This window comes from Tamandua tetradactyla, chromosome 8 (genome assembly GCF_023851605.1).
Source record: "Tamandua tetradactyla isolate mTamTet1 chromosome 8, mTamTet1.pri, whole genome shotgun sequence".
Classification (NCBI taxonomy): Eukaryota; Metazoa; Chordata; class Mammalia; order Pilosa; family Myrmecophagidae; genus Tamandua; species Tamandua tetradactyla.
The window spans coordinates 23,935,436-23,956,973 of record NC_135334.1 but is presented as its reverse complement, the minus strand read 5'-3'; the positions used below and the strand labels follow the sequence as shown (position 1 = coordinate 23,956,973).

Here is a 21,538-nt window from a genome sequence, read left to right as displayed (position 1 = left end):
GCCTTTAAATAAGATGTATGTAAAAATAGCATATGCTGGAGGTGCTAGCCTATAAATATGTTCAGAGATAGCATAAGTGTTAAATACAATCATACAAAATACAAAAAATTTTTTTTGGTATAGTGGAATTTTGTTATATTGGATACTGCTAGAACAATGATACTCTACGTCTTGGAAAACTTTTAATCTATAAATTAAATTTTTATACATGACTGCCAAAATAGAAATACATAAACATTTCTAAATCCCAAGTTCAGGGCCTGTTTATTAAAGTAATAGTCAATGCCAAAGATTTTCCACAATCATAAAAAGACATAACCTTGGAAGTAACTGTAATGGAATTTAATCTATAACAAACAGTATTGGTTGTAATAAAATTTGACACAAGAAATAACTGTTGAGATCAGCTCCTCTAACACATTAGCTCTGAGGGGGAAAAACTGTTTTGAAACCATTTGCTTTCAGCTTTTTGGGGGAGAGAAAAATAGGAGTCCTGTACAACTGGACTACTTCAGTGAAATTCCTAAAATGATACTGCAACAGCAAGAGACAGACAAGAAAGCGTAGAGCTCTCGATTTAAATACAAACCCCAACAGTACTGGTTTCTACAAATTACTATCATCAGAACATTCTGGAATAGTATTAAAGTTCCTTGTAACTCACTTTCCTGTAAGGCACTTTCAGCAGCTAAACATAGAAGCCACAGAGAAATCGCCTGGAACACTTTAGTAAAGACAGCTCTATTTCTTATAGAAATCAATAAACTTAGGCCAAGAGGCTTTCCTCTTTTGTTTTAACAATTTATCAACCCGAGATAGACTGAGGGTATGAGTGAGGGGCTGACAAGGGTTTGACCATATATCTCTACTTACGAGAAAAACAATACCTATTTCTTGAACTTTATTTTCAATCAGTTTTTCCAAGTGGTTTTAATGTCGCCAGAATTAAGATTCCGAAAATAAGAGATGCTAATTAAAGGCTAGGGATTTACCTCTAGCTCCAGCCTTGACAAGACCCTGGCTTGCTACATTGTCATACCAGAGGCTGTCTATTTGGCAGCACATGGTTATAAAAAGTTGTTGTTTATATCATGATATCATTATTCACATATTTTGCTGAGTCCTAATATAAATCATTATACTAGAATAAAACTCTGATTCAGTTTTATTCCAGGGTCCAATACAGAATACCCTGATAACTAACTCTTTTCAATAAATAATCTAGATGTAGATGGACAAAGACTTCTATTCCAGGACTCTCCTGATATTTGAATATCGTGCAGATATAAATTTACTGAGAATTAAAACACAATCACAAATGGTTAGATGGTCTCTGAAGTCAGGCTGCCAGGGTTCAAGTCTCAGCTCTGTCACTTTCTAGCTGTATAATGTTGAGTATATAACTTAACCTTTCTGTGCTTCAGTTTTCTTGCCTGTCAAATGATAATAGCTTACCACAAAGAATTATTTTGAGCACTAAATAAGTTACTACAACAGTGCCTGTGTACAGAAAGTGTTCAATAAATGATAACAATCATTCAAATCTCTGGGGTCCTTCCACTTCCTTCCTTACTCTAGTTTTCAATTTAGGGTTGCCATTAAGTGAGGGGACAGTGTGCCTGAAAAGGCCACTAATACAATACCTCATGTCAGTGAACTCAGTGGTCATACTTGCCCACTGGCTTTCTATGGTGTTAAGTAAAATCATGGGGATGGTTAGGAAAGTCTGCTTCACTCTGATGTAGCTCTTGCCTTCTTCCTGAAATCATTTTTTTTTTTTTTTACTTTGGTAGTTGTCCTACAAATTTTATTACCCATAATTTACTTACAAAAATCTTGTTTTAAAATATGAATTACCATCTATTTTCAACACCCTGCAATATTGACATTCCTTTGTTCTTCATGCAAAAACATTTTTTAATTTGTACATTTAGTCACTATCATTGTACACTCTAGGCATTCCTAGATTATACCATCTTAGTCTTTATTGTTCATCTTACCTTCTGGTTTCATATGTGCTCCCAGCTCTCCTCCCTCTATCATTCTTACATTCAGGTTCATTCAGTGTACTTACATTATTGTGCTACAATCAGGTAGTATTGTGCTATCCATTTCTGAATTTTTACAATCAGACCTGTTGCACAATCTGTATCCCTTCAGCTCCAATTACCCAATATCTACCCTATTTCTATCTCCTGATGACCTCTGTTCTTAACTGAAATTCTCCAAGTTCATTCATTAATGTTAGTTCGTATCAGTGAGACCATACAGCTGACATCATTTTTGATTTCTGCATTCACTAATGTGAACGCAGCTATCTGGATTTCCTCCCTAGTGGTGGAGCATGCCCCCAAAGGTATAAGAGAACTGCTTTGAGGACTCTGCACCTCTTCTAATATGAAGACTGATGGGAGAGCTACTTTTATCCCCTGCTCTATCTCTATAAACAAAGTTTTTTTTAGCGCACAAGAAATGCTGTGTGATTCTTGACGAGTAAGCCAACCAGGGCAGAGTCATTTGCCTCTAAATGGAAGCTTTTTGGCAGTGGCTGCACAGTTATCCTCCAGCAGAAGCATTATGTAAGACTGGGTCTTGCATTCCCAGCAATAAAATACTTAAGCCATATTACAATTAATTAAGTCACAATGAAGTTTAATCAATAAGGACTCAAAAATATTGTCCACAAGAGATCTCTATGTACTCTCTACCACTAAAGTTTTTTCACTGTAAATTAATTTTCCTTCAGTTAAATAAATGACTGATTTTACTATATTTGCTAGCAGATTGGTATACTACAAAACTAAGGTAAAGTAAGCTTTAAGAAGCAGGCTTCTGATGGTTGCAAAAAATATATGGTTAGTGAATGAGTTGGCACGCCAAAAAATTAAGCTGTTGGCGTCCATCACTGGGAGGGAGAGGAGTCAGAAGAAGCGTATGCCAACACTTGGGGCCAGTTCTCATCATTTGCAACAGCCACAAAAAAGCAAGTTTCAACCTCTGATTCTTCTATAATCTAGGCTCAAGGTTTTTTCTAACTTCTCACTGGGGTTCTCTAACAAGATCCAAAAGCACTGGTCTGGATTAAATTTATTTTACTTGAGACGTAGAAAACCAGCTCTATATTAGATCAAAAACAACCCTTTTAAACTAGAAGTCACCTGACCTAGTCTTCATAATAACCTATGGAACAGAGGTAAGTAAAACCAATGTTGGCTTGCTATATAAATTTTAATTCAGATCTCTAGTCACTTTAAAGAATCTAACACAAGACTGATGTAAGATTCTATAGGTAAATGTGGTGGTGGTTCAATTTTTCATTATAAAATGTTTACTTAATGTTTATAACATACCAGATACTATTATGTTTTATGGAAGATGTTGATCAAGGGGCTTACATTCTAAGAGGGAAGGGCGGAAGACACATACATAACTATCATGCCAGGTGGCAGAAAATCAATTCAGCAACAAACAAAATCCCCTTTTAAATTGATGAATATCCTGGTCATTTTAAAATGAAAGGTTATGTCTTTACCATGTCTCAGGATGCCCATGAAGGGAAGCTGATATTAAACAAGACTAGGCATAGAAATATCCACTTATTGTGAGTGAGAATATTTCATTCCACACGTTACTGACAACAAAGAGAAGCATGGAATTCTTGAACTAGCTGTATCCATTTGTAGCACATGGCCTCCCACAGCTGCAGATACTCTGGAATCCAACTTAGCTACAAGGAAAAAGAAGCTAGATAATAGACCTTTCTCGCTTTGCCTTCCAAGTATTAATTTGGAAAACTATCCCAGCTCTCTGGAGTTTCTAGATCCTTTTGCAGAAAAAATGGATAAATTCAGCTCAAGTCTATGGCAATAGCTTGAGGAAGGAAAAGATCTTGTTCTTAAGGAGTCTCCTCAACCACATTACTTTCTATAGTAGAGAAACAGTAGACCTGGCAGGCTGGGAAGAAGGTGGCTCTTTCCTCCACCGAAAGAATTACCTCTTAGGTCTAGTGAGCTACAATTGTGACCAGAAACTGGAGACATTAGCAGAAAAAGAACTAAGGGACAGATTCTAGGTTTCTTTCACATGAACTTGAAAATTCCTTGGTACTCAAATGATGTCTAAGCCAACTAAAGAGCAAACAATCTCATCATTCATTTTCCCCTTTGCCTGATCCTTGGGATTCAGGCCCTAAGGGCAGGAGAGATCATATTGGTAACATAGCAATTATCTACTCATTTCATAGTCTGGGTTGTTTCTCAGTGTCTGTACTTAATCATACAAAAACTTCCATTCCTACTTAGGGAAATTATTTGCCTGGGATTAAAGTGAGCCCACAATTTCTCTGAGTCTTTAACCTTTCCTGTCAACTTATACTAAATATTATAAAATTAGCTATTTCTAAGCAGCTAAAATGTTATGTAGTTTATTTCTAAAGACAATGTGGTTGACAATATAGCTAGCTGTCAGGATTTTACCACCATCTGAAGCCAGCTCTGGTAAGACCTGAGTAAGAATATTTTGCCATGCTGCAAAGGGAGTGGGGAGGTACAGGGTAGAGGGGATTTGAGTTGCTGTCAGGAAATACTGTGGCCACTGGAAAATCAGATATGGTTTGTTCATCTTGTCCTTTCTTTGCAATAATGTGGTGCAGCAGAACAAGCACTGAATTTGAGTCCTGACTTAGTCACTTATTTCCTGTGTGGCTTTGGGCAAGTCATCTCACTTTTCTATACTAAAGCTTCTTCCTCTGCAAAATGGTAAAATCACATATGTAATTCATTATTCCAGAGTTAGTTACATAGCTCAAATTAGACCAAATATAAGAATATATTTTGTAAACTCAAAAGTCCTAATGAAATGTACTGTGACTGATATCATAATTTGAATAGTAATATTACCTGGAGGTACTTTTGTAGTCAGCACTTTAAAAAACCTATGCACTCATTCATCCATTCAACAAATATTTACAGAGTTCCTACTAGGACCCAGGCCCTGTTCTAAGCCCTGGGAATATAGCAATGAAGAAAAATAAAAGCTTATTACAGTCAAGTGGTGGGGGTGGGACATGGGGAGACAATAAGTAAATAATGTTTGTGGTGTTAAGTGCTATGAGGCAAAATCAAGCAGAGTTAGAGGAAGAGAATGATCTGGGGGAACAGGAATGTTTGTGCTTGGCAAGTTGGGGAGACAGCAGCTATGTGCTTTTTCCCTCAGGATGTGAGGGGAGGAGTAAAAAGTTCATTTTTTTTTTCTTTGCATGGGCAGGTACCAGGAATCGAACCCGAGTCTCCAGTATGGCAGGCAGAGCCACCGTGAAAAGTTCAGTTTTGAAAATGTTTCCCTTGATACACCTTCAAGACATGAAAGTGAAGACAATCAGTAGCAAATGGCTGGATATAGAGTCGTGGATCCCAGAGGAGAGGTTGGGACTAAAGAATCAATTTGGAATAAATTCAGGGTTTTCAACAGGATTCTGGCACAATCAGATTTACTGCTATTTAAGTGTTATGGCACCCAAGATACTGTGCTAGGCTACAGTGAAAAAGACATATTTATAATCTTTGCTTTCTCTAAACTCAGTCAGGTGTGGAAGATGTACAATGAAAGAAGTAACAATAAAGTTTGGTAAGTGCCCTAAGAGAAAGTGCAGAGACCTGAAGAGTGAATTATTCTAGATTTTAGGATACAGGATGAACGAAGTGGGATAGAGTCGGAGGGATGGGACAGAAGTATTCCAGGCAGTGAAAACTACTCCAGAGAACATTTGTTCAGCGAACTAGAAGAAAATTAGGGTGACTAGTTGTAAGACAGGAGTTGAGGCTGAAGAAGTAGGCAGGAGCCAGGTCCGAGAGGTAATTTTTTTCAATCATGAGATCAATTTAGCATTTTTCAGCCATGAGATCAATTTATTAAGTTACAATCAGCATTATTTAATGGAATAGAATAAAATATACTAGAGTGTGCTACAAATAATAAAGCCAGGTTTTTCTTTTTAAAAAAACCTTTTGGAGGTACAAGCGTAGTTTCAGTGATAGAATTCTCACCTGCCATGCGGGAGACAGGGGTTTGATTCCTGCCCTGTGCACTTCCCAAAACAAACAAATAAGAAAGCAAATAAACAAAAAAACAAATAAATAAAAATTCAGCAAATGGTGCTGCAATAAGGGGAAACTCACATGGAAAAGGAATGAAATATGACTCCCACCATTCAGCATACAAAAAAAAAAAACCTTTTGTGCAGTTATATACATAAATGTATGTTCTGGGCCACAGTGCATGGTCATGGTAAAAAATGTTCACAAATTACTGCTCTAGCCACATTAAGGAGTAAACTTTACCCTGTAGGCAACGGTAAATCACTGAAAATTTTTAAGCAAGAAAGTGAAATGATTATTGTATATTTGTGTGTATGTTGATGTGGTTTGTTTTTATCTTTGTGTTTTAGAAAAATTACTCAGGCAACAATGTGGAGAATGGATTAGAGAGGGGCAAGACTGGAATCCAAAATCCTAAAATTGGCTACATAATCCAGATAAGAGGAAGATAGTTTACAGAAATGGCTATAGGAATGGAGGGTTAAATCCTCAGGATTTGGGGGTTGATCAGCTGTGGGGATGGTGCGAGAGGGGGAGGAATCGAAGGTGGTTTCTGCCTTGGTTGGAGGGTGATGCCATTCATTAAGACAGGGGACAGAGAACACAGCAAATCTGGGGAGGGGGGAATTAAGTTCAGTTTTGAAAATGTTTGGCATGATGTACCTTCAAGACATAAAAGTAGCAACCAGTTGGAAATAAGAGTCCTAGATCCCCGAGGAGAGGTCAGGACCAATGAATTAATTTGGGACTGATCATCACAATGATCACCGACACCATGGCAGGAAATAGATGGCCCAGAAAGAGGGTATAAAGCAGAAAAGTTTTAAAGGATGAACAGAGAAAGAGAAGTCTGGCAGAGAAGAGTGGAAAGGAACACCCAGAGAGAAGGAGAAAACCTGAAAATATAATGTCTCAAGTGCCATAAGAAGGCGTTGCAAAAAAGAAGGGAAGGGGTGGTTAAATGCCAAACACTGCTGGGCAGTCATGAAGACAGACTAAGGGCTAGCCATTTAATTAACAGTGTACTGGACTATAGTCTACTGGACTATGTCTCTGCTTCCTTTTATAGTAAAATTGGAAGAGTTGTTTCTTCTTCTGTTCTCCATTTTCTTTTATTCCTTTTCAGTTGTATCCCACATGAATCAGGCTTTTGCTCACACTTTTCCCCAAAAACTGCACTTCAAGGTTACCAGTGAGCTCCACATTTCTGAATCCAACATTCAGTTTTCCGTCATCTTATTGACCTATCAGCAGCACTTCAGACAGTTCATCACTTCTTCCTCCCTGACACAACTTCACTTGTTCTCTAACAGTGGTCTCTCTGCTTTAGTTCTCTAGCCACTCCTCTGCTGATCCTTCCTCACCTTTCTGACCTCTAAATATCTTTGTGTTCTAGAGCTTAGTCCTTGAACTGCTTCTCTTCTCTATACTCACGACCTTAAAATGACCTCTTCTCATAACTTTAATATTATCTATAAACTGATTATTTCAAAATATACATCCCTAGCCCTTAATTTACAGACTCCTCTACTCAACTACCTATTCTGTATCTCAACTTAGATGTCTAACAGGCATCTCAAAGTTAGCATGCCCAAAAATCTCTCTAAAATGTAATAATTTTTCCCCAGTCTTGCCAATCTCCATTAGCAATAACTCCTATCTTTCCAGATGCTCAAGCCAAAAAGCCTGGAGTTAACCTTAACTATTCTTTCTCTGACATCATATCCAACACTAAGTGTTGGAGCCAGACTTCCTGATTCAAATTCTAGTTCAGCTGCTTAGTAGCTGTGTTACCTGGGGCAAACTGTTTAACCTCTTCTGGACCCAGTATCATCACCTATAAAATCAGGATGATAGGGTTGTTATAATAATTAAATAAGTTCATGTTTGTACAATGCTTTAAACAATACCTGCCAGACAGTGTGTAGATCTCTTGAATCTGAATCACTTCTTATTCTCTCTAGTTGGACATCCCAGTTTGGGAACCAGCCACCAATAACTCTAATCTGGATTATTATAAAAATCTCCTATTCACTGGTTTCCTTCTTTCAGCCTGTACCCTTTAACCTATTTGCAACCAACAGCAAAGTGATCCTTTTGAAACAAAAGTCACTATCATATTCTTTCAGTTTTCTTGTATGCTTGAAAATTTTCACAGTAATGTTTAGAAAAGAGTCAGATTATGTCATTCCTCTGTCAAAATCCTCCAATACTTTACATTCCATTCAGAGAAGAAATTATAGTCTTTACAGTCACTAACTGAGCCCTCAGGTAAGTTCCCTCTTAACCTCTCTGACCTTACCCTCTTCTCCCCATGACTCATTCCTTTCCAGCACACAGGGCTCTTCGCTGTTCCTTAAGCACTCTAAAGCCTGCTCCCTTCTCAGGGCCTTTGCATTTGCTATTCCTATGCCTGAAGTGCTTGCTTTCTCAACCTTTTTTTTTTTTTTTTTTTTTTTTAAAGGAAAGACAGAGAGAAGGAAGGAAGGAAGGAAGAAAGGGAAACATCTTTAAACATTTTCTTGTTTTATTGTATTCTGTTTCTCCGTTTTTGTTACATGGGCTGGGGCCGGGAATCGAACCGAGGTCCTCCGGCATAGCAGGCAAGCACTTTGCCCGCTGAGCCACCGCGGCCCGCCCTCAACCTTTTTTTTTTTTCTTTTAACACTTTTTTTAATTGTAAAATATATATACAAAGCAATAATTTCAAAGCACACTTCAACAAGTAATTACAGAACAGATCCCAGAGTCTGTTATACTATTCCACCATCTCAAATATTTCCTTCTAGCTGCTCCAAAAATACTAGAAGCTATAAGGAATATTAATATAGTGATTCAGCAGTTATACTAATTTGCCAAATTCTATTCTCTGTTATACTTCCTCCTTCTCCTTTGATCCTTTTCCCACTCTACAGGGACTTTTGGGAAATGCCTGCTCTGACTTTCTCATGTTGAGAAGGGGTGCCAATACTACAGGATAGAGGGATGTAATTAAGCAAAAATTTTGGAGAGGGTGGTCCCTCTATGTTTCAGGATTTATCTGACCTAGGAACCCTCTGGGAATTATAGGTTCCAGGAAAGCAAACAGTACATGAAGCCTTTAAAGAGTCTCAGTTCAAGCCCTAGGTGTTCTCAAGGGTCAACAGGAGTGAGGGTTGGGGATTAGCAAACCACGGCAATCAGCACTATCTAACTGAAGCTTGCATAAGAGCAGCCTTCAGAATAGTCTCTTGACTCCATCTGATCTCTTGTGGCCACTGATGCCTTATTTTATTATACTTCTTTTCCCCTCCTTGGTCCAGAAGGCTCTGTTGATCCCATGGTGCCAGAGCCAGACTCATCCTGGAAGTCACGCCACATGTTGTCAGAGAGATTTCCACCCCTGTATGTTATGTCCTATGTAGGGGGGAGGGTAAGGTTTTCCTTGCAGAGTTGGGCTTAGAGTGCTTCCTCAACTTATTAAAATCTTTCTTGAAATGTCTCTTTCTTAGTGAAGAATTTTCTTGACCATACATTCAAAAATAATCTCCCATGCACTAACCCTAAACCCTTCTCCATTTTATTTCTCTCCCACACTTATCATTATCTGATATAATATTAAATCATTAATTCTAAAGAGACTTAAAATAAAATCTAGTCCATTAAATCTAGCCCAAGTTTCACCTAATTATTCTAAAATGCAATTCTCATCATGCCCATCAAGTGGACATATAAACTGTATATTCTCCCTTAATATGAATAGAGATGACAAAGCAAAACTAAATATAATACTTTCTGTATATCTCCAAAATGTTTTCTCTTATGTACCTAAAAATGGTGATAAAAACTCCAGATTCTGGGCGTCTGGTATCTGTTTTCAGTGTTAAATTTTTCCAAGAGTGACTTAACCTATTGCCCACTCATTTAAAAGAATGCTTTGTTTTTTCTAAAAAAAAATGAATAATGGTCATAAAAGTTGGAAATGCAGTGGCAAGACTAAGATAAAAAACATGCTTTATCCTTGGTATCTCTTTTTTTTTTTTTTTGCATGGACAGGCACCATGAATCGAACCCAGGTCTCTGGCATGGCAAGCGAGAACTCTACCTACTGAACTACCGCGGCCCACCCTATCCTTGGTATTTAAAACCACATCTCCTTGGAGCCCTGGTAAAAGGAAATGTTATCCTGGAGAGGAGTGGGGAGCAAAGGACAGGGGTGAAACAGCATTTTATTGCATTGCTACTAAGTAATAGGCTTAGGGGGCTCTTTGCATGCATTATGTTATTTAATCCTTTTAGTAATAACCCTCACAAAACCATCAGCTAACTAACAGATGAGGAAGCTAAAGCTCAAAAACATTTAGAAATCTACTGCACAATACTAGTAGCTAATATGCAGACTCCAAATTCAAACCCAGGCAGGCCTATCTGATGCCAAAGCCTGTATGCTGTTCCCTATACTCTCTGCCTCGTGGAGGTACCAAGCTAGTGAGCATTTATATTCCATCACTGAACTGTTGAGATTACTTAGCATATCTAATTATCATGGACCCAGTCATACCTATGTGCTGGCAATTCCCTTACCTGTGGACATAAAAAATGGGATGCGGAACTTTCCACTCAGCACCCGGGCCCGCAGATTCTGCAGTGTGCTCCCATCAAATGGGAGGGCACCACACACAAGCACATAGAGGACAACTCCAAGGCTCTGAATCCCAAACAGAGAGAACATACAATTAATCGCATCAAAGGAAACAGAAGAGGCCATTATAGTGAACATACGATGATGATGGTGATCATGAACAAGATAATGAAACAGACTTTGTTCTTTTTATATGAGAAATAATGTAGGGCTTTGTCAAGGCCATCATCTTCAGAATATTTAATACTCTTCTTGGCTTCCAGACATTAATCTTGTACAACTTCTCCTGAATCTCTCAGTACTCAGTTTTTAGGAGGGAGGCAAATGGCAGTGCTAGAAAGAATCTCAATTCTTGGCAAAGGCACCCATCCGAACTGACCCTTGGGGCTCTTTTACAGCTGAAAAGTGGGATTTGAAACCTGTGGCTCAGTCCATAAGATAACTGCTGAAGGAAGGACTCTGCACAATGGATTGGGAATTCAAAGGAAAGGTGACTGTGATCCCAATTCACATGCAGCATTATGTGTGTCTCCAGGATAAGGGCAGCTGTCATCAATTCAGGATAACAATGCCCTGGGAAGCAAAAGAAGGTAGTAACTTACCCAGATGTCCACCTTGGGCCCATCATATTCCTTTCCTTCAAAGAGTTCGGGTGCAGCATATGGAGGGCTACCACACCAGGTCTTCAGCAGCTGCCCAGGAGTAAAGAGGTTACTGAATCCAAAATCTAGAAAGGCAAATGGACATAACTAAGGTCATTTTAACCAGCAAACACTAGTTGCCACTCACTGGAGTAAAGGTTCAGAAGCATTAACCTTGAATACAAACCATGAAAAGAGAAAGATTAGAAACTATATAGTCAGCCATTTAGAAGTAAAAAAAAAGTAAACATGATTGGTTTATGTCTGCAAAAACAGCACTATTAACTTTATAAACCTAGGCAGAAGAAGGCAGGTAGTACTTGTTCCTTTAAAAACAGTAATGAAATCAGACAACAAATGATGTTAAGACTGCAACAGAATTGGTAAATATATGTAGCCAGTACATTGGATCCGAAATTGTCACATTATTACATATTTTTTGGAAGTGCAGGGTCCAGGAAAGGAACTGTCACATTATTTTTATTTCTTATGACAAACACATTTATGACCACTAGAGACATAATAGTGAATTACAAATTAGACAAAGTGACATTATTATCATGATGGCATACCCAAAATAAAGAATATGCAACTTATTCACAAAGTGAACCGAGAACATTTACATCTTAACATCAATTTTCTACATGCCTCAATTCATCCTGACCCCGACCCCACAGCTTTAAGAGGGAGTAGGTAGGAGGCAGGAGGGGTGAGGCTTGGGGAAGAATATTAAGAAAATAGGCAAGGATGGGAGGGCAAAGGATAGAGAGTCACTGACTTATACATTTATTTATGAACAATCTATATGTATGATAGGCTACAACTCCCTCACCTCCTACCCCAGGAATACCATACTCCTGGCTGTCACAGCATCTAAAAATGCTGAGCACCTACCTACTCTTCAAAACTTTTATCTTTCTTTCTTAATTTTACTCTCTTGTTGATAATTCTGCCTCCTTTTGCTATCTGCTTTTCTTCTTTCTCCCTTATACCGGTGTTTTTTAGTATGCATTTCCTGATTTTGATTCTCTCCTCTTACTCTATATTTTCTCAAGGCTAACTCTTCTGATCCTACAGCTTCTACACGCACTCCTTTGGGAATAATTCCCCCCAAATTCATAATTCATGCCCTAGTACCACTCTTACCCTTAGGGCAAGAGCTTCCAATAACTACCTACGAGAAAATATCTCAAAACTACCATTTTCCAAAATCAGAACTGCCCTTCCTCTGGTGTTGCCACCTTCATTAACGGCATTGCTATCCCAGTCACCAGGAACACTGGACTCACCTTTAAGTCCTTTCCCTTCTCATTTCCCGCATCAAGTTGGAAACAGAACTCTGGCTCCTCTACCCAAATCTACCCTCTCTCTCTACTTCCTTACAAATACCTTATTCATCTCTGAGTCTTTCACATCACCTAACACAGTATCTAAACACAGTGAGCATTACTAAACATTCACTTTGATAAAACAGCATTTAAAATTCTATTGACTAACCTACATTTGAAAAAATAATTTTATGTGAAAGTTAAACTGTGCATGCACTCAACCTGTTAACAATAATTATCTTAAGAGAGTGTGGATAGATCACTAAAATTCCCAACAAATGAGATTCAGTAAGTCAGATGCCTTTGGGAATAATATGATGAGAAGACCCTTCATTTTGTTTTTTTAATAATTTTGATTGTAAAGACCTTCACCAGGTCTTTCTCCATAATTGACCTTCTCCACAGTGCAGAGGAGAAATACTGATGGACTCATGGGGCTGTATGATGGGACAGCAAAGTCCAAAAGACAGAATCATGGAGGTTTTTCTTTGCATTTTTAATAGAGAATGCAAAATGCCAAGCAATGACTTTAAAGTACTTGGTTTAAGCTTTTCCAGTAAGCATCTAAAAATATATAGGAGATTTTCCATTTTGAAGAACAAATGTTCTATCTATAATTCTTCCAGGGAGCAGAAGGCACAAACTTAGTGGCATGAACTTGTTTATTATATCTACACCAAACAGGAAATAGTTCTTTGTCATGGTCAGGTTCATGTGTCAACTTGGCCAAGTGGTGGTACTTGTTTGTCTGGTTGGACAAGTGCTGGCCTGTATGTGGCAATGAGGACATTTCATAGAACTAAATCATGATCACGTCAGCTGCACCCACAGCTAATTCCATTTGTAATCAGCCAAAGGGGAGTATCTTCTGCAATGAGTGTTGCTTAATCTAATCACTGGAAGCCTTTTAGGGAGGATTCAGAAGAGACAGGCTCTCTTTCTGCTTTGGCTGGTGAGCCTCTCCTGTGAAGTTCATCCAGACTCTCCATCGGAATCGTCAGCTTCACAGCCTGCCCTGTGGATTTTCAACTCTGTGTTCCCACGGTCACGTGAGACACTTTTATAAATTTTATATTTGCAAGTGTTCCCTGTTGATTCTGTTTCTCTAGAGAACCCTAATTCAGTTCTCAAAGAGAAAAATAGGAATGGGAACCTTGCTTCAAAGATGGCTGCAGGCTTACAGTGTTATTAGGTGTTTATAAGAAAAATGAGTCTATGAGAATTGAATGATATGATTAGGACCTGACAAGTAGAGAGGGCCATATCTGGGGAATCACCTGCTTCCACAGAATTTTACAGCCAAACAGCTGGTGTTAACAGCTAGTCCCAATGACTGCAAAATTTTGGTAAGATTCTTTAAAATTAAAAAAGAATGCTTTTGTACAGCACAAACAGTGAAACCTATTATAAAACATGGATTATAGGGTGCACGGGTGGTTCAGTGGAAGAATACTCACCTTTCATGAGGGAGACCTGGGTTTGATTCCCAGACCATGTACCCACCCCCAAAACAAGATGGACAATATTTAATAGTACAGTTATAAAAATATTCTTTCAGGAAGTATAGCAAATGTACCACAGTAATGCAAGGTGTTAATAATAAGAGGGTGGTATATGGGAACTCTGTATTTTACATATTTTCTGCATGATTTCTCTATATACCTATAACTTCTCTACTAAAAAAAAATAAAACCAACTGCTTGCTCTTATTTCCAAGCAAAATCCTACAGTTTTACAAACCCATCTCTTCTATAATTATTCCAAATATTGTTCTTACTCCTAACTCGATGACTCTTGAAGGCATTATACATACACTCAAGCAAAATCTGCTTCTTTCTGCCTACCATAACATATTTTCTTTCAATAGAGCCAGTTTTCACCATTGAATGATCCTGGGGTATCCCAATTCATTCTTTAATGTACTAAACTTAAGAGGATGTAGCCCACCCTCCCCCTTCCTTATGCATAACATCATAAATTGATAGTTTCATTTAAAGTATAATGCTATCTTGTATTCTGTATTAATGTCTCTTTACAAACATTTAACATTAAACTTCAATATTGCCGTGCTTTTGTGAGGTAAAATTTTGGCAAGTTCATTGTTCATTCAGCTATCACAACTTATTTTCTGAAATTTCAAATTATCTATGTGAAAGAAAATTTAAGTTATAAACATATACTAAATCTGGAACTTATTTTGAAAGTTTAGGTCCTTCTGATTAATACTTCAGGAGATGGATAACTGGGGTGGAGAACACCCTCCTCTTTATTCTCTTAGTTGTTCACCTTTGCGTATACTTTGCTACATCTCATAAGAGAACTGGAAGGAAAAAATAAAAGCAGTTAAAACTCAAATCCACATTCCTAGATGGCAGCTCAGTGAGGTCTGGAATTTAGTTTGTGCTCCAGAGGAGCTAGTAAATAGCCAGGAACAGTACACAACAACTGCTGGGGCCACATCAGTGATAGGACACACAACGTACACCAGTATGGATAAGCTGAACCAGCTGAGATCCCACCCCAACCAGTGAATCCTAGAAGCCGCGGAGGCTGGCACCACTCCACCCCATCCCCACCCCCGACATGCTGGTTCCCAGAGGGGAAAGGAAAGAGACTTTACTAGTAGCAAGGGGCTGAGCTCAACCAAGCTCCAAATGTGGAATTAATTAACAAATTCTGACTACTAGAAAAAAGGCCCCCAGCTCAGATAAACCTGGAATAAAAGCTAAAGTCACTACTTTTTGCCTTAGTGAAGAGGGGGCAGGGCTGATGAAAAAAACAACAACAACAAAACAAAACAAAAAACAGAGGCTCTTTGGATCAGATGGCACAAAATACTTGAAACGGTTTGGACCCTAAAAAAAAAGAGAGGGTACACAGGACCTGGAGATACATAGAGCAGTGTACCAACTTAAGCTCTTGATTAACAAACCCAAGGAACAGGGGTCCTGCCCTGAAAAGGATTTTTTTTTTACTCTGTTTCTACTGCTTAACTGCTCAAGAGCTACAATTGTTAGGCTACTCAGGCTCCAACTGCCCCAGGCAAGGGCTGAATTAAACTTGTCTGAGAGACAAAGAGGCTGGTCAAGTGAAAGGAATTAATTCCCTACAGGCTGAGCCTTCCCCAGGAAAGGGGTTGGGTCCAGATCTCAATTCCTTAAGATCCATCCCTCAAGGAATTCATACCTCAAGGACTGGAAAACTGAAGCAATTAAAGCCAGTCTACAACCTCTCCTCTGTCTCAACCATAGCCCCAGCAGGGAGAGTCTGCTGAAGTTATAGGTATCGCATCACTTTATGCTGGTGGGACCCACAGACAGACAAGCACCACATACTGGGTATGAGAGAAAAACCACGTCTAGAGGCTTCATAGGAAAGACTGTCAACCTGCTGGGTCTCACCCTCACAGAAAACTTATGCAGGTGACTTTCCTGCTGAGAGGAGGCCAGTCTGGTCTGGCAAAATCTGACAGGAGTCTATAATATCTAAGTTGACCTGCCTAAGGAAAAAAAAAAGACTCCATACAAGCAGGGCAAGGAACAAGAAAACAAGAATGGAAAGATTCTGATCCATTAAACAAAACCTATGCTAGAGGTCTAGAATAAGGTGAACTGAATGTCAAAGAACAGATAGAGAACAAAGACATCCAGCAAGAAAATCCTAGGTAAAAGAGTGAAAAAACAATCTCCAAAATAAACTAATTAAGGAAATTAAATGCCTAGACACCAGCAAAAATGAGTCATACTAGGGAAATTGAAGATATGGCTCAAGCAAAGGAACAAACCAACAATTCAAATGAGATACAGGAGTTGAAACAATTAATTCAGGATGTCTGAAAACACATGGAAAATCTCATAAAAAATCAAATCAACGAATTCAGGGAGGATATAAAAAAGGCAAGGGACAAATAAAAAGAGGAAATCGAAAGTCTGAAAAAACAAATCATAAAACTTATGGGAATAAAAAAACTCAATAGAAGAAATGAAAAAAAAAAAAAAACAATGGAAACCTACGATGTTGGATTTCAAGAGGCAGAAGACAGGATTACTGAATTGGAGGATGGGACACCTGAAATCCAACAAGCAAAAGAAAAGACAGGGAAAAGAATGGAAAAATATGACCAGGGATTCAGGGAACTGAATGACAACATGAAGCTCATGAATATATGTGTTGTGGGTGTCCCAGAAGGAGAAGAAAAGGGAAAAGGAGGTGAAAGAATAACGGAGGAAATTATCACTGAAAATTTTCCAACTCCTATGAAAGATGTAACATTACAGATCCAAGAAATGCAATGTACACCACACAGAATAGCTCCAAAAACATACTCCAAGACATTTATTAATCAGAATGTCAGAAGTCAAAGAGAAAGAGAGAATTTTGAAAGCAGCAAGAGAAAAGCAATCTATCCCTTACAAGGGAAGCCCAATAAGACAATGTGTAGATTTCTCAGCAGAAACCATGGAGGCAAGAAGACAGTGGTATGATATATTTAAGATCCTAAAAAAGAAAAACTGCCAACCAAGAATTCTGTATCCAGCAAAACTGACATTAAAAAATATGAGGAAAATTAACAGTTTCAGAAAAAAATAAAAAATGAGAGAATTTGTGAACAAGAGACCAGCTCTGCAAGAAATACTAAACGGAGCACTGAGAGAAATAATAAAGGGAGCACTACAGGCAGATAGGAGAAGATAGGAAAGAGAGGTGTGGAGAACAGTGTAGAAATGAAGACTATCAGTAAAGGTAAAAAGAAGAAAAATTAGATATGACGAATAAAATCCAAAAGGCACAATGGTAGAAGGAAGTACTGCCCATACAGTAAAAACATTAAACGTTAAAGGATTAAACTCCCCAATCAAAAGACATAGACTGGCAGAAGGGATTAAAAAACAGGACCCATCTATATGCTGTCTAAAGGAGACGCCATTTTAGACCTAAGCACAAACATAGGTTGAAAGTCAAAGGTTGGCAAAAGATATTTCATGCAAACAAGAATCAGAAAAGAGCAGGAGTAGCTGTACTAATATCTAACAAATTAGACTTCAAATGTAAAACAATTAAAAGAGACAAAGAAGGACAGTATGTATTAATAAAAGAAAAATTCAACAAGACATAACAATCATAAATATTTATGCACATTTTATTGCTAGAGTGCTCCAAAATACATGAGGCAAACACTGAAAAGAGAAATAGACACCTCTACCATAATAGCTGGAGACTTCAATTCCCCACTCTCATCAATGGACAGAACATCAAGACAGAGGATCAATAAAGAAACAGACAATTTGAATAATACAGTAAATGAATTGGACTTGACAGACATTTATAGAACATTATACCCCACAACAGCAGGATACACCTTTTTCTCAAGTGCTCATGGGTCATTCTCAAGGATAGACCATATACTGGGTCACAAAGCAAGTCTTAATAAATTTAAAAGAATTGAAATCATACAAAACACTTTCTTGGATCATAAAGGACGGAAGTTGGAAATCAAGAAGAGCAGAGTGCCAGAAAATTCACAAATGTATGGAGGCTCAACAACACACTCTTAAACTACCAGTAAGGTGAAGGAAGAAATTACAAGAGAAATCAGTAAATATCTTGAGGCAAATGAAATGAAAACACAACATAAAATTTATGGGATGCAGCAAAGGCAGTGCTAAGCGGGAAATTTATTGCCCTAAATGCCTGTATCAAAAAAAGAAGAAAGAGCAAAAATTGAAGAATTACCTGTTCACTTGGAAGAACTAGACAAAGAATAGCAAATTAACCCCAAAGCAAGCAAAAGGAAAGAAATAACAAAGATTAGGGCAGAAATAAGTGAAATTGAGAACATGAAAAGAATCGAGAAAATCAACAAAACCAGAAGTTGGTTCTATGAGAAAATCATTAAGATTGAAGAACCTTTAGTAAGGTTGACAAAAAGAAGAGAGAGGATGAAAATAAATAAAATCAGAAATGGAAGAGGAGACATAACCACTGACCCCACAGAAATAAAGGAGATAATGAAAGGACACTATGAACAACTTTATACCAATAAACTAGACAATGTAGATGAAATGGACAACTTTCTGGAAAGGCATGAACAACCAACATTGACTCGAGAAGAAACAGATGATCTCAGCAAACCAATCACAAGAAAAGAAACTGAATCAGTCACTGAGAAGCTCCCAAAAAAGAAAAGGACCAAATGGCTTCACATGTGAATTCTGCCAAACATTCAAGAAAATATTAGTATCAATCCTGCTTAAACTCTACGAAAAAAAAAAACTGAAGAGGAAGGAGACTACCTAACTCTTTGTATGAAGTCACTGTCACCTTCATACCAAAGCCAGACAAAGATACTTCAAGAAAAGAAAATTACAGACCAATCACTCTAATGAATATACATACAAAAAATCCACAACAAAATTCTTGCAAGTTGAATCCAGCAGCACATTAAAAGAATTATACACCATGACCAAGTAGGATTCATTCCAGTATGCAAGGATGTTTCAATATAAGAAAATCAATTAATGTAATACACCATATCAACCAATCAAAGCAGAAAAATGATATGATTATCTCCATTCTCTCAACTGACAATGCAGAAAAGGCATTTGACAAAATTCAACATCCTTTCTTGTTGAAAACACTTCAAAGGATAGGAATAGAAGGGAACTTTCTCAACATGATAAAGAGAATATATGAAACACCCACAGCTAACATTATCTTCAATGGGGAAAGACTAAACACTTTCCCCCTAAGATGAGGAACAAGAAAAGGATGTCCACTATCACCACTGTTATTTAACATTGTGTTGAAAGTTCTAGCCAGAGCAATTAGACAAGAAAAAGAAATACAAGGCATCCCAATTGGAAAGGAAGAAGTAAAACTCTCACTGTTTGCAGATGATATGATGCCATACGTTAAAAACCCTGAAAAATCCACAGAAAAACTGCTAAAGCTAATAAATGAGTACACAGCAAAGTAGCAGGTTACAAGATCGACACTCAAAAATATGTAGTGTTTCTATACACTAATAATGAACAATCTGAGGGGGAAATCCAGAAAAAAAAAGTCCATTCACAATTGCAACCAAAAGAATAAAATATTTATATATATAAATTTATCTAAGGATAGAAAAGACCTATACAAAGAAAACTGTAAGAAATTGCTAAAAGAAATCACAGAAGACCTAAATAAACGGAAGGACATACTGTGTTCATGGAATGGAAGGCTAAATATAGTAAGATGTCAATTCTACCTAAATTGACTTATAGATTCAATGCAATACCAATTAAAATACCAAAAACTTACTTGATAGAAATATAAAAACCAGTAGCCAAATTTGTCTGGAAGGGCAGGGTGCCCAAAATAGCTAAAAATATCCTGAGAAAGAAAAATAAGTGGGAGATCTCACATTACCTGACTTTAAGGCATATTACAAAGCTACAGTGGTTGCAACAGCATGGTACTGGCATGAAGATAGATATACTGACCAATGAAATCGAATAGAGTGTTCAGATATAGACCTTCTCATCTATGGACAACTGATCTTTGATACGGCAGTCAAGCCAACTCACCTAGGATAGAAAGGTCTCTTCAATAAATGGTGTCTACAGAACTGGTTATCCACATGCAAAAGAATGAAAGAGGGTCCACATCTCACAGCCTATACAAAAATTAACTGAAAATAGATCAAAGACCTAAACATTAGACCTAATACCTTAAAACTTTTAGAGGAAATTGTAGGGAAATAGCTTATAAATCTTGTAATAGAAGGCAGTTTCCTAGATCTTACACCCAAATCATGGGCATTGAAAGAAATAGATAAATGGGAACTCCTCAAAACTGAACACTTTTGTGCATCAAAGAACTTTGTCAAGAAGGTAAAAAGACAGACTACACAACTGGAGACAATATTTGGAAATGATATATCAGATAAGGGTCTAGTATCCAGAATGTATAAAGAGGTTCTTCAGCTCAACAACAAAAAGACAAACAACCCAATTACAAAATGAGCAAAGGACATGAACAGACACTTCTCAGAAGAGGAAATATAAATGTCTAAAAGGCACATGAAAAGATGATCAACTTCTCTGGCTATTAGTGTGATGTAAATTGAAACCACAATGAGATATCATCTCACACCCACCAGATGGCCACTATCAAAAAAAAAAAAAAAAAAAAAAAAAGAAAACACCAAGTGCTGGAGAGGATGTGGAGAAAGAGGCACACTTATTCACTGTTCATGGGAATGTAAAATGGTACAACCTCTGCGGAAGGCAGTTTGGTGGCCCCTCAGGAAGCTAAGCATAGAATTGCCATATGATCTGGCAATGCCATGGCGAGTAAAGGGGAAAATTCAACTTCTCCATTTGGAGAATTCCCAATATTCTTACAAGCATCAGGGATAACCAAATAAACAGGCCTGAGCCCTCAGTCTTGGGGTTTGTTCATATGAAACTTACCCCCACAAAGGATAGACAAAGCCTACTTAAAATTAGGCCTAAGAATCACCCCCAGAGAATCTCTTTTGTTGCTCAGATGTGGCCTATCTCTTTCTCAGCCAGCGGCAAGGAAACTCACCACCCTTCCCCTGTCTACAATGGGACATGAATTCCAGGGGTGTAAACCTCCCTGGCAATGTGGTACAGAAATCCTAGAATGAGCTGGGACTCAGCATCAAGGGATTGAGAAAACCTTCTCAACCAAAAGGGGGAAAAGAGAAATGAGACAAAATAAAGTGTCAGTGGTTGAGAGACTTCAAACAGAGTTGAGAGGTTATCCTGGAGGTTATTCTTACACATTATATAGACATCCCTTTTTAGTTTAAGGTGTATTAGAGAGGCTAGAGGGAAGTGCCCT

The 21,538-nt window shown here is 37.9% G+C and overlaps 1 protein-coding gene across 8 annotated transcripts in view; it reads right to left on the bottom strand.

Annotated features, from left to right (window-relative positions):
- The window catches only part of SIK3 (SIK family kinase 3), a 357,300-nt gene that overhangs the window by 38,689 nt on the left and 297,073 nt on the right, over positions 1–21,538 (bottom strand). For all 8 annotated transcript variants that reach the window (XM_077112826.1, XM_077112822.1, XM_077112825.1 and 5 more), the window contains 2 exons: positions 11,319–11,443; positions 10,659–10,782 (listed from right to left, as the gene is read on the bottom strand). In XM_077112826.1, the coding sequence (XP_076968941.1) occupies positions 10,659–10,782; positions 11,319–11,443 (249 nt within the window). The remainder of the gene's footprint in view (positions 1–10,658; positions 10,783–11,318; positions 11,444–21,538) is intronic.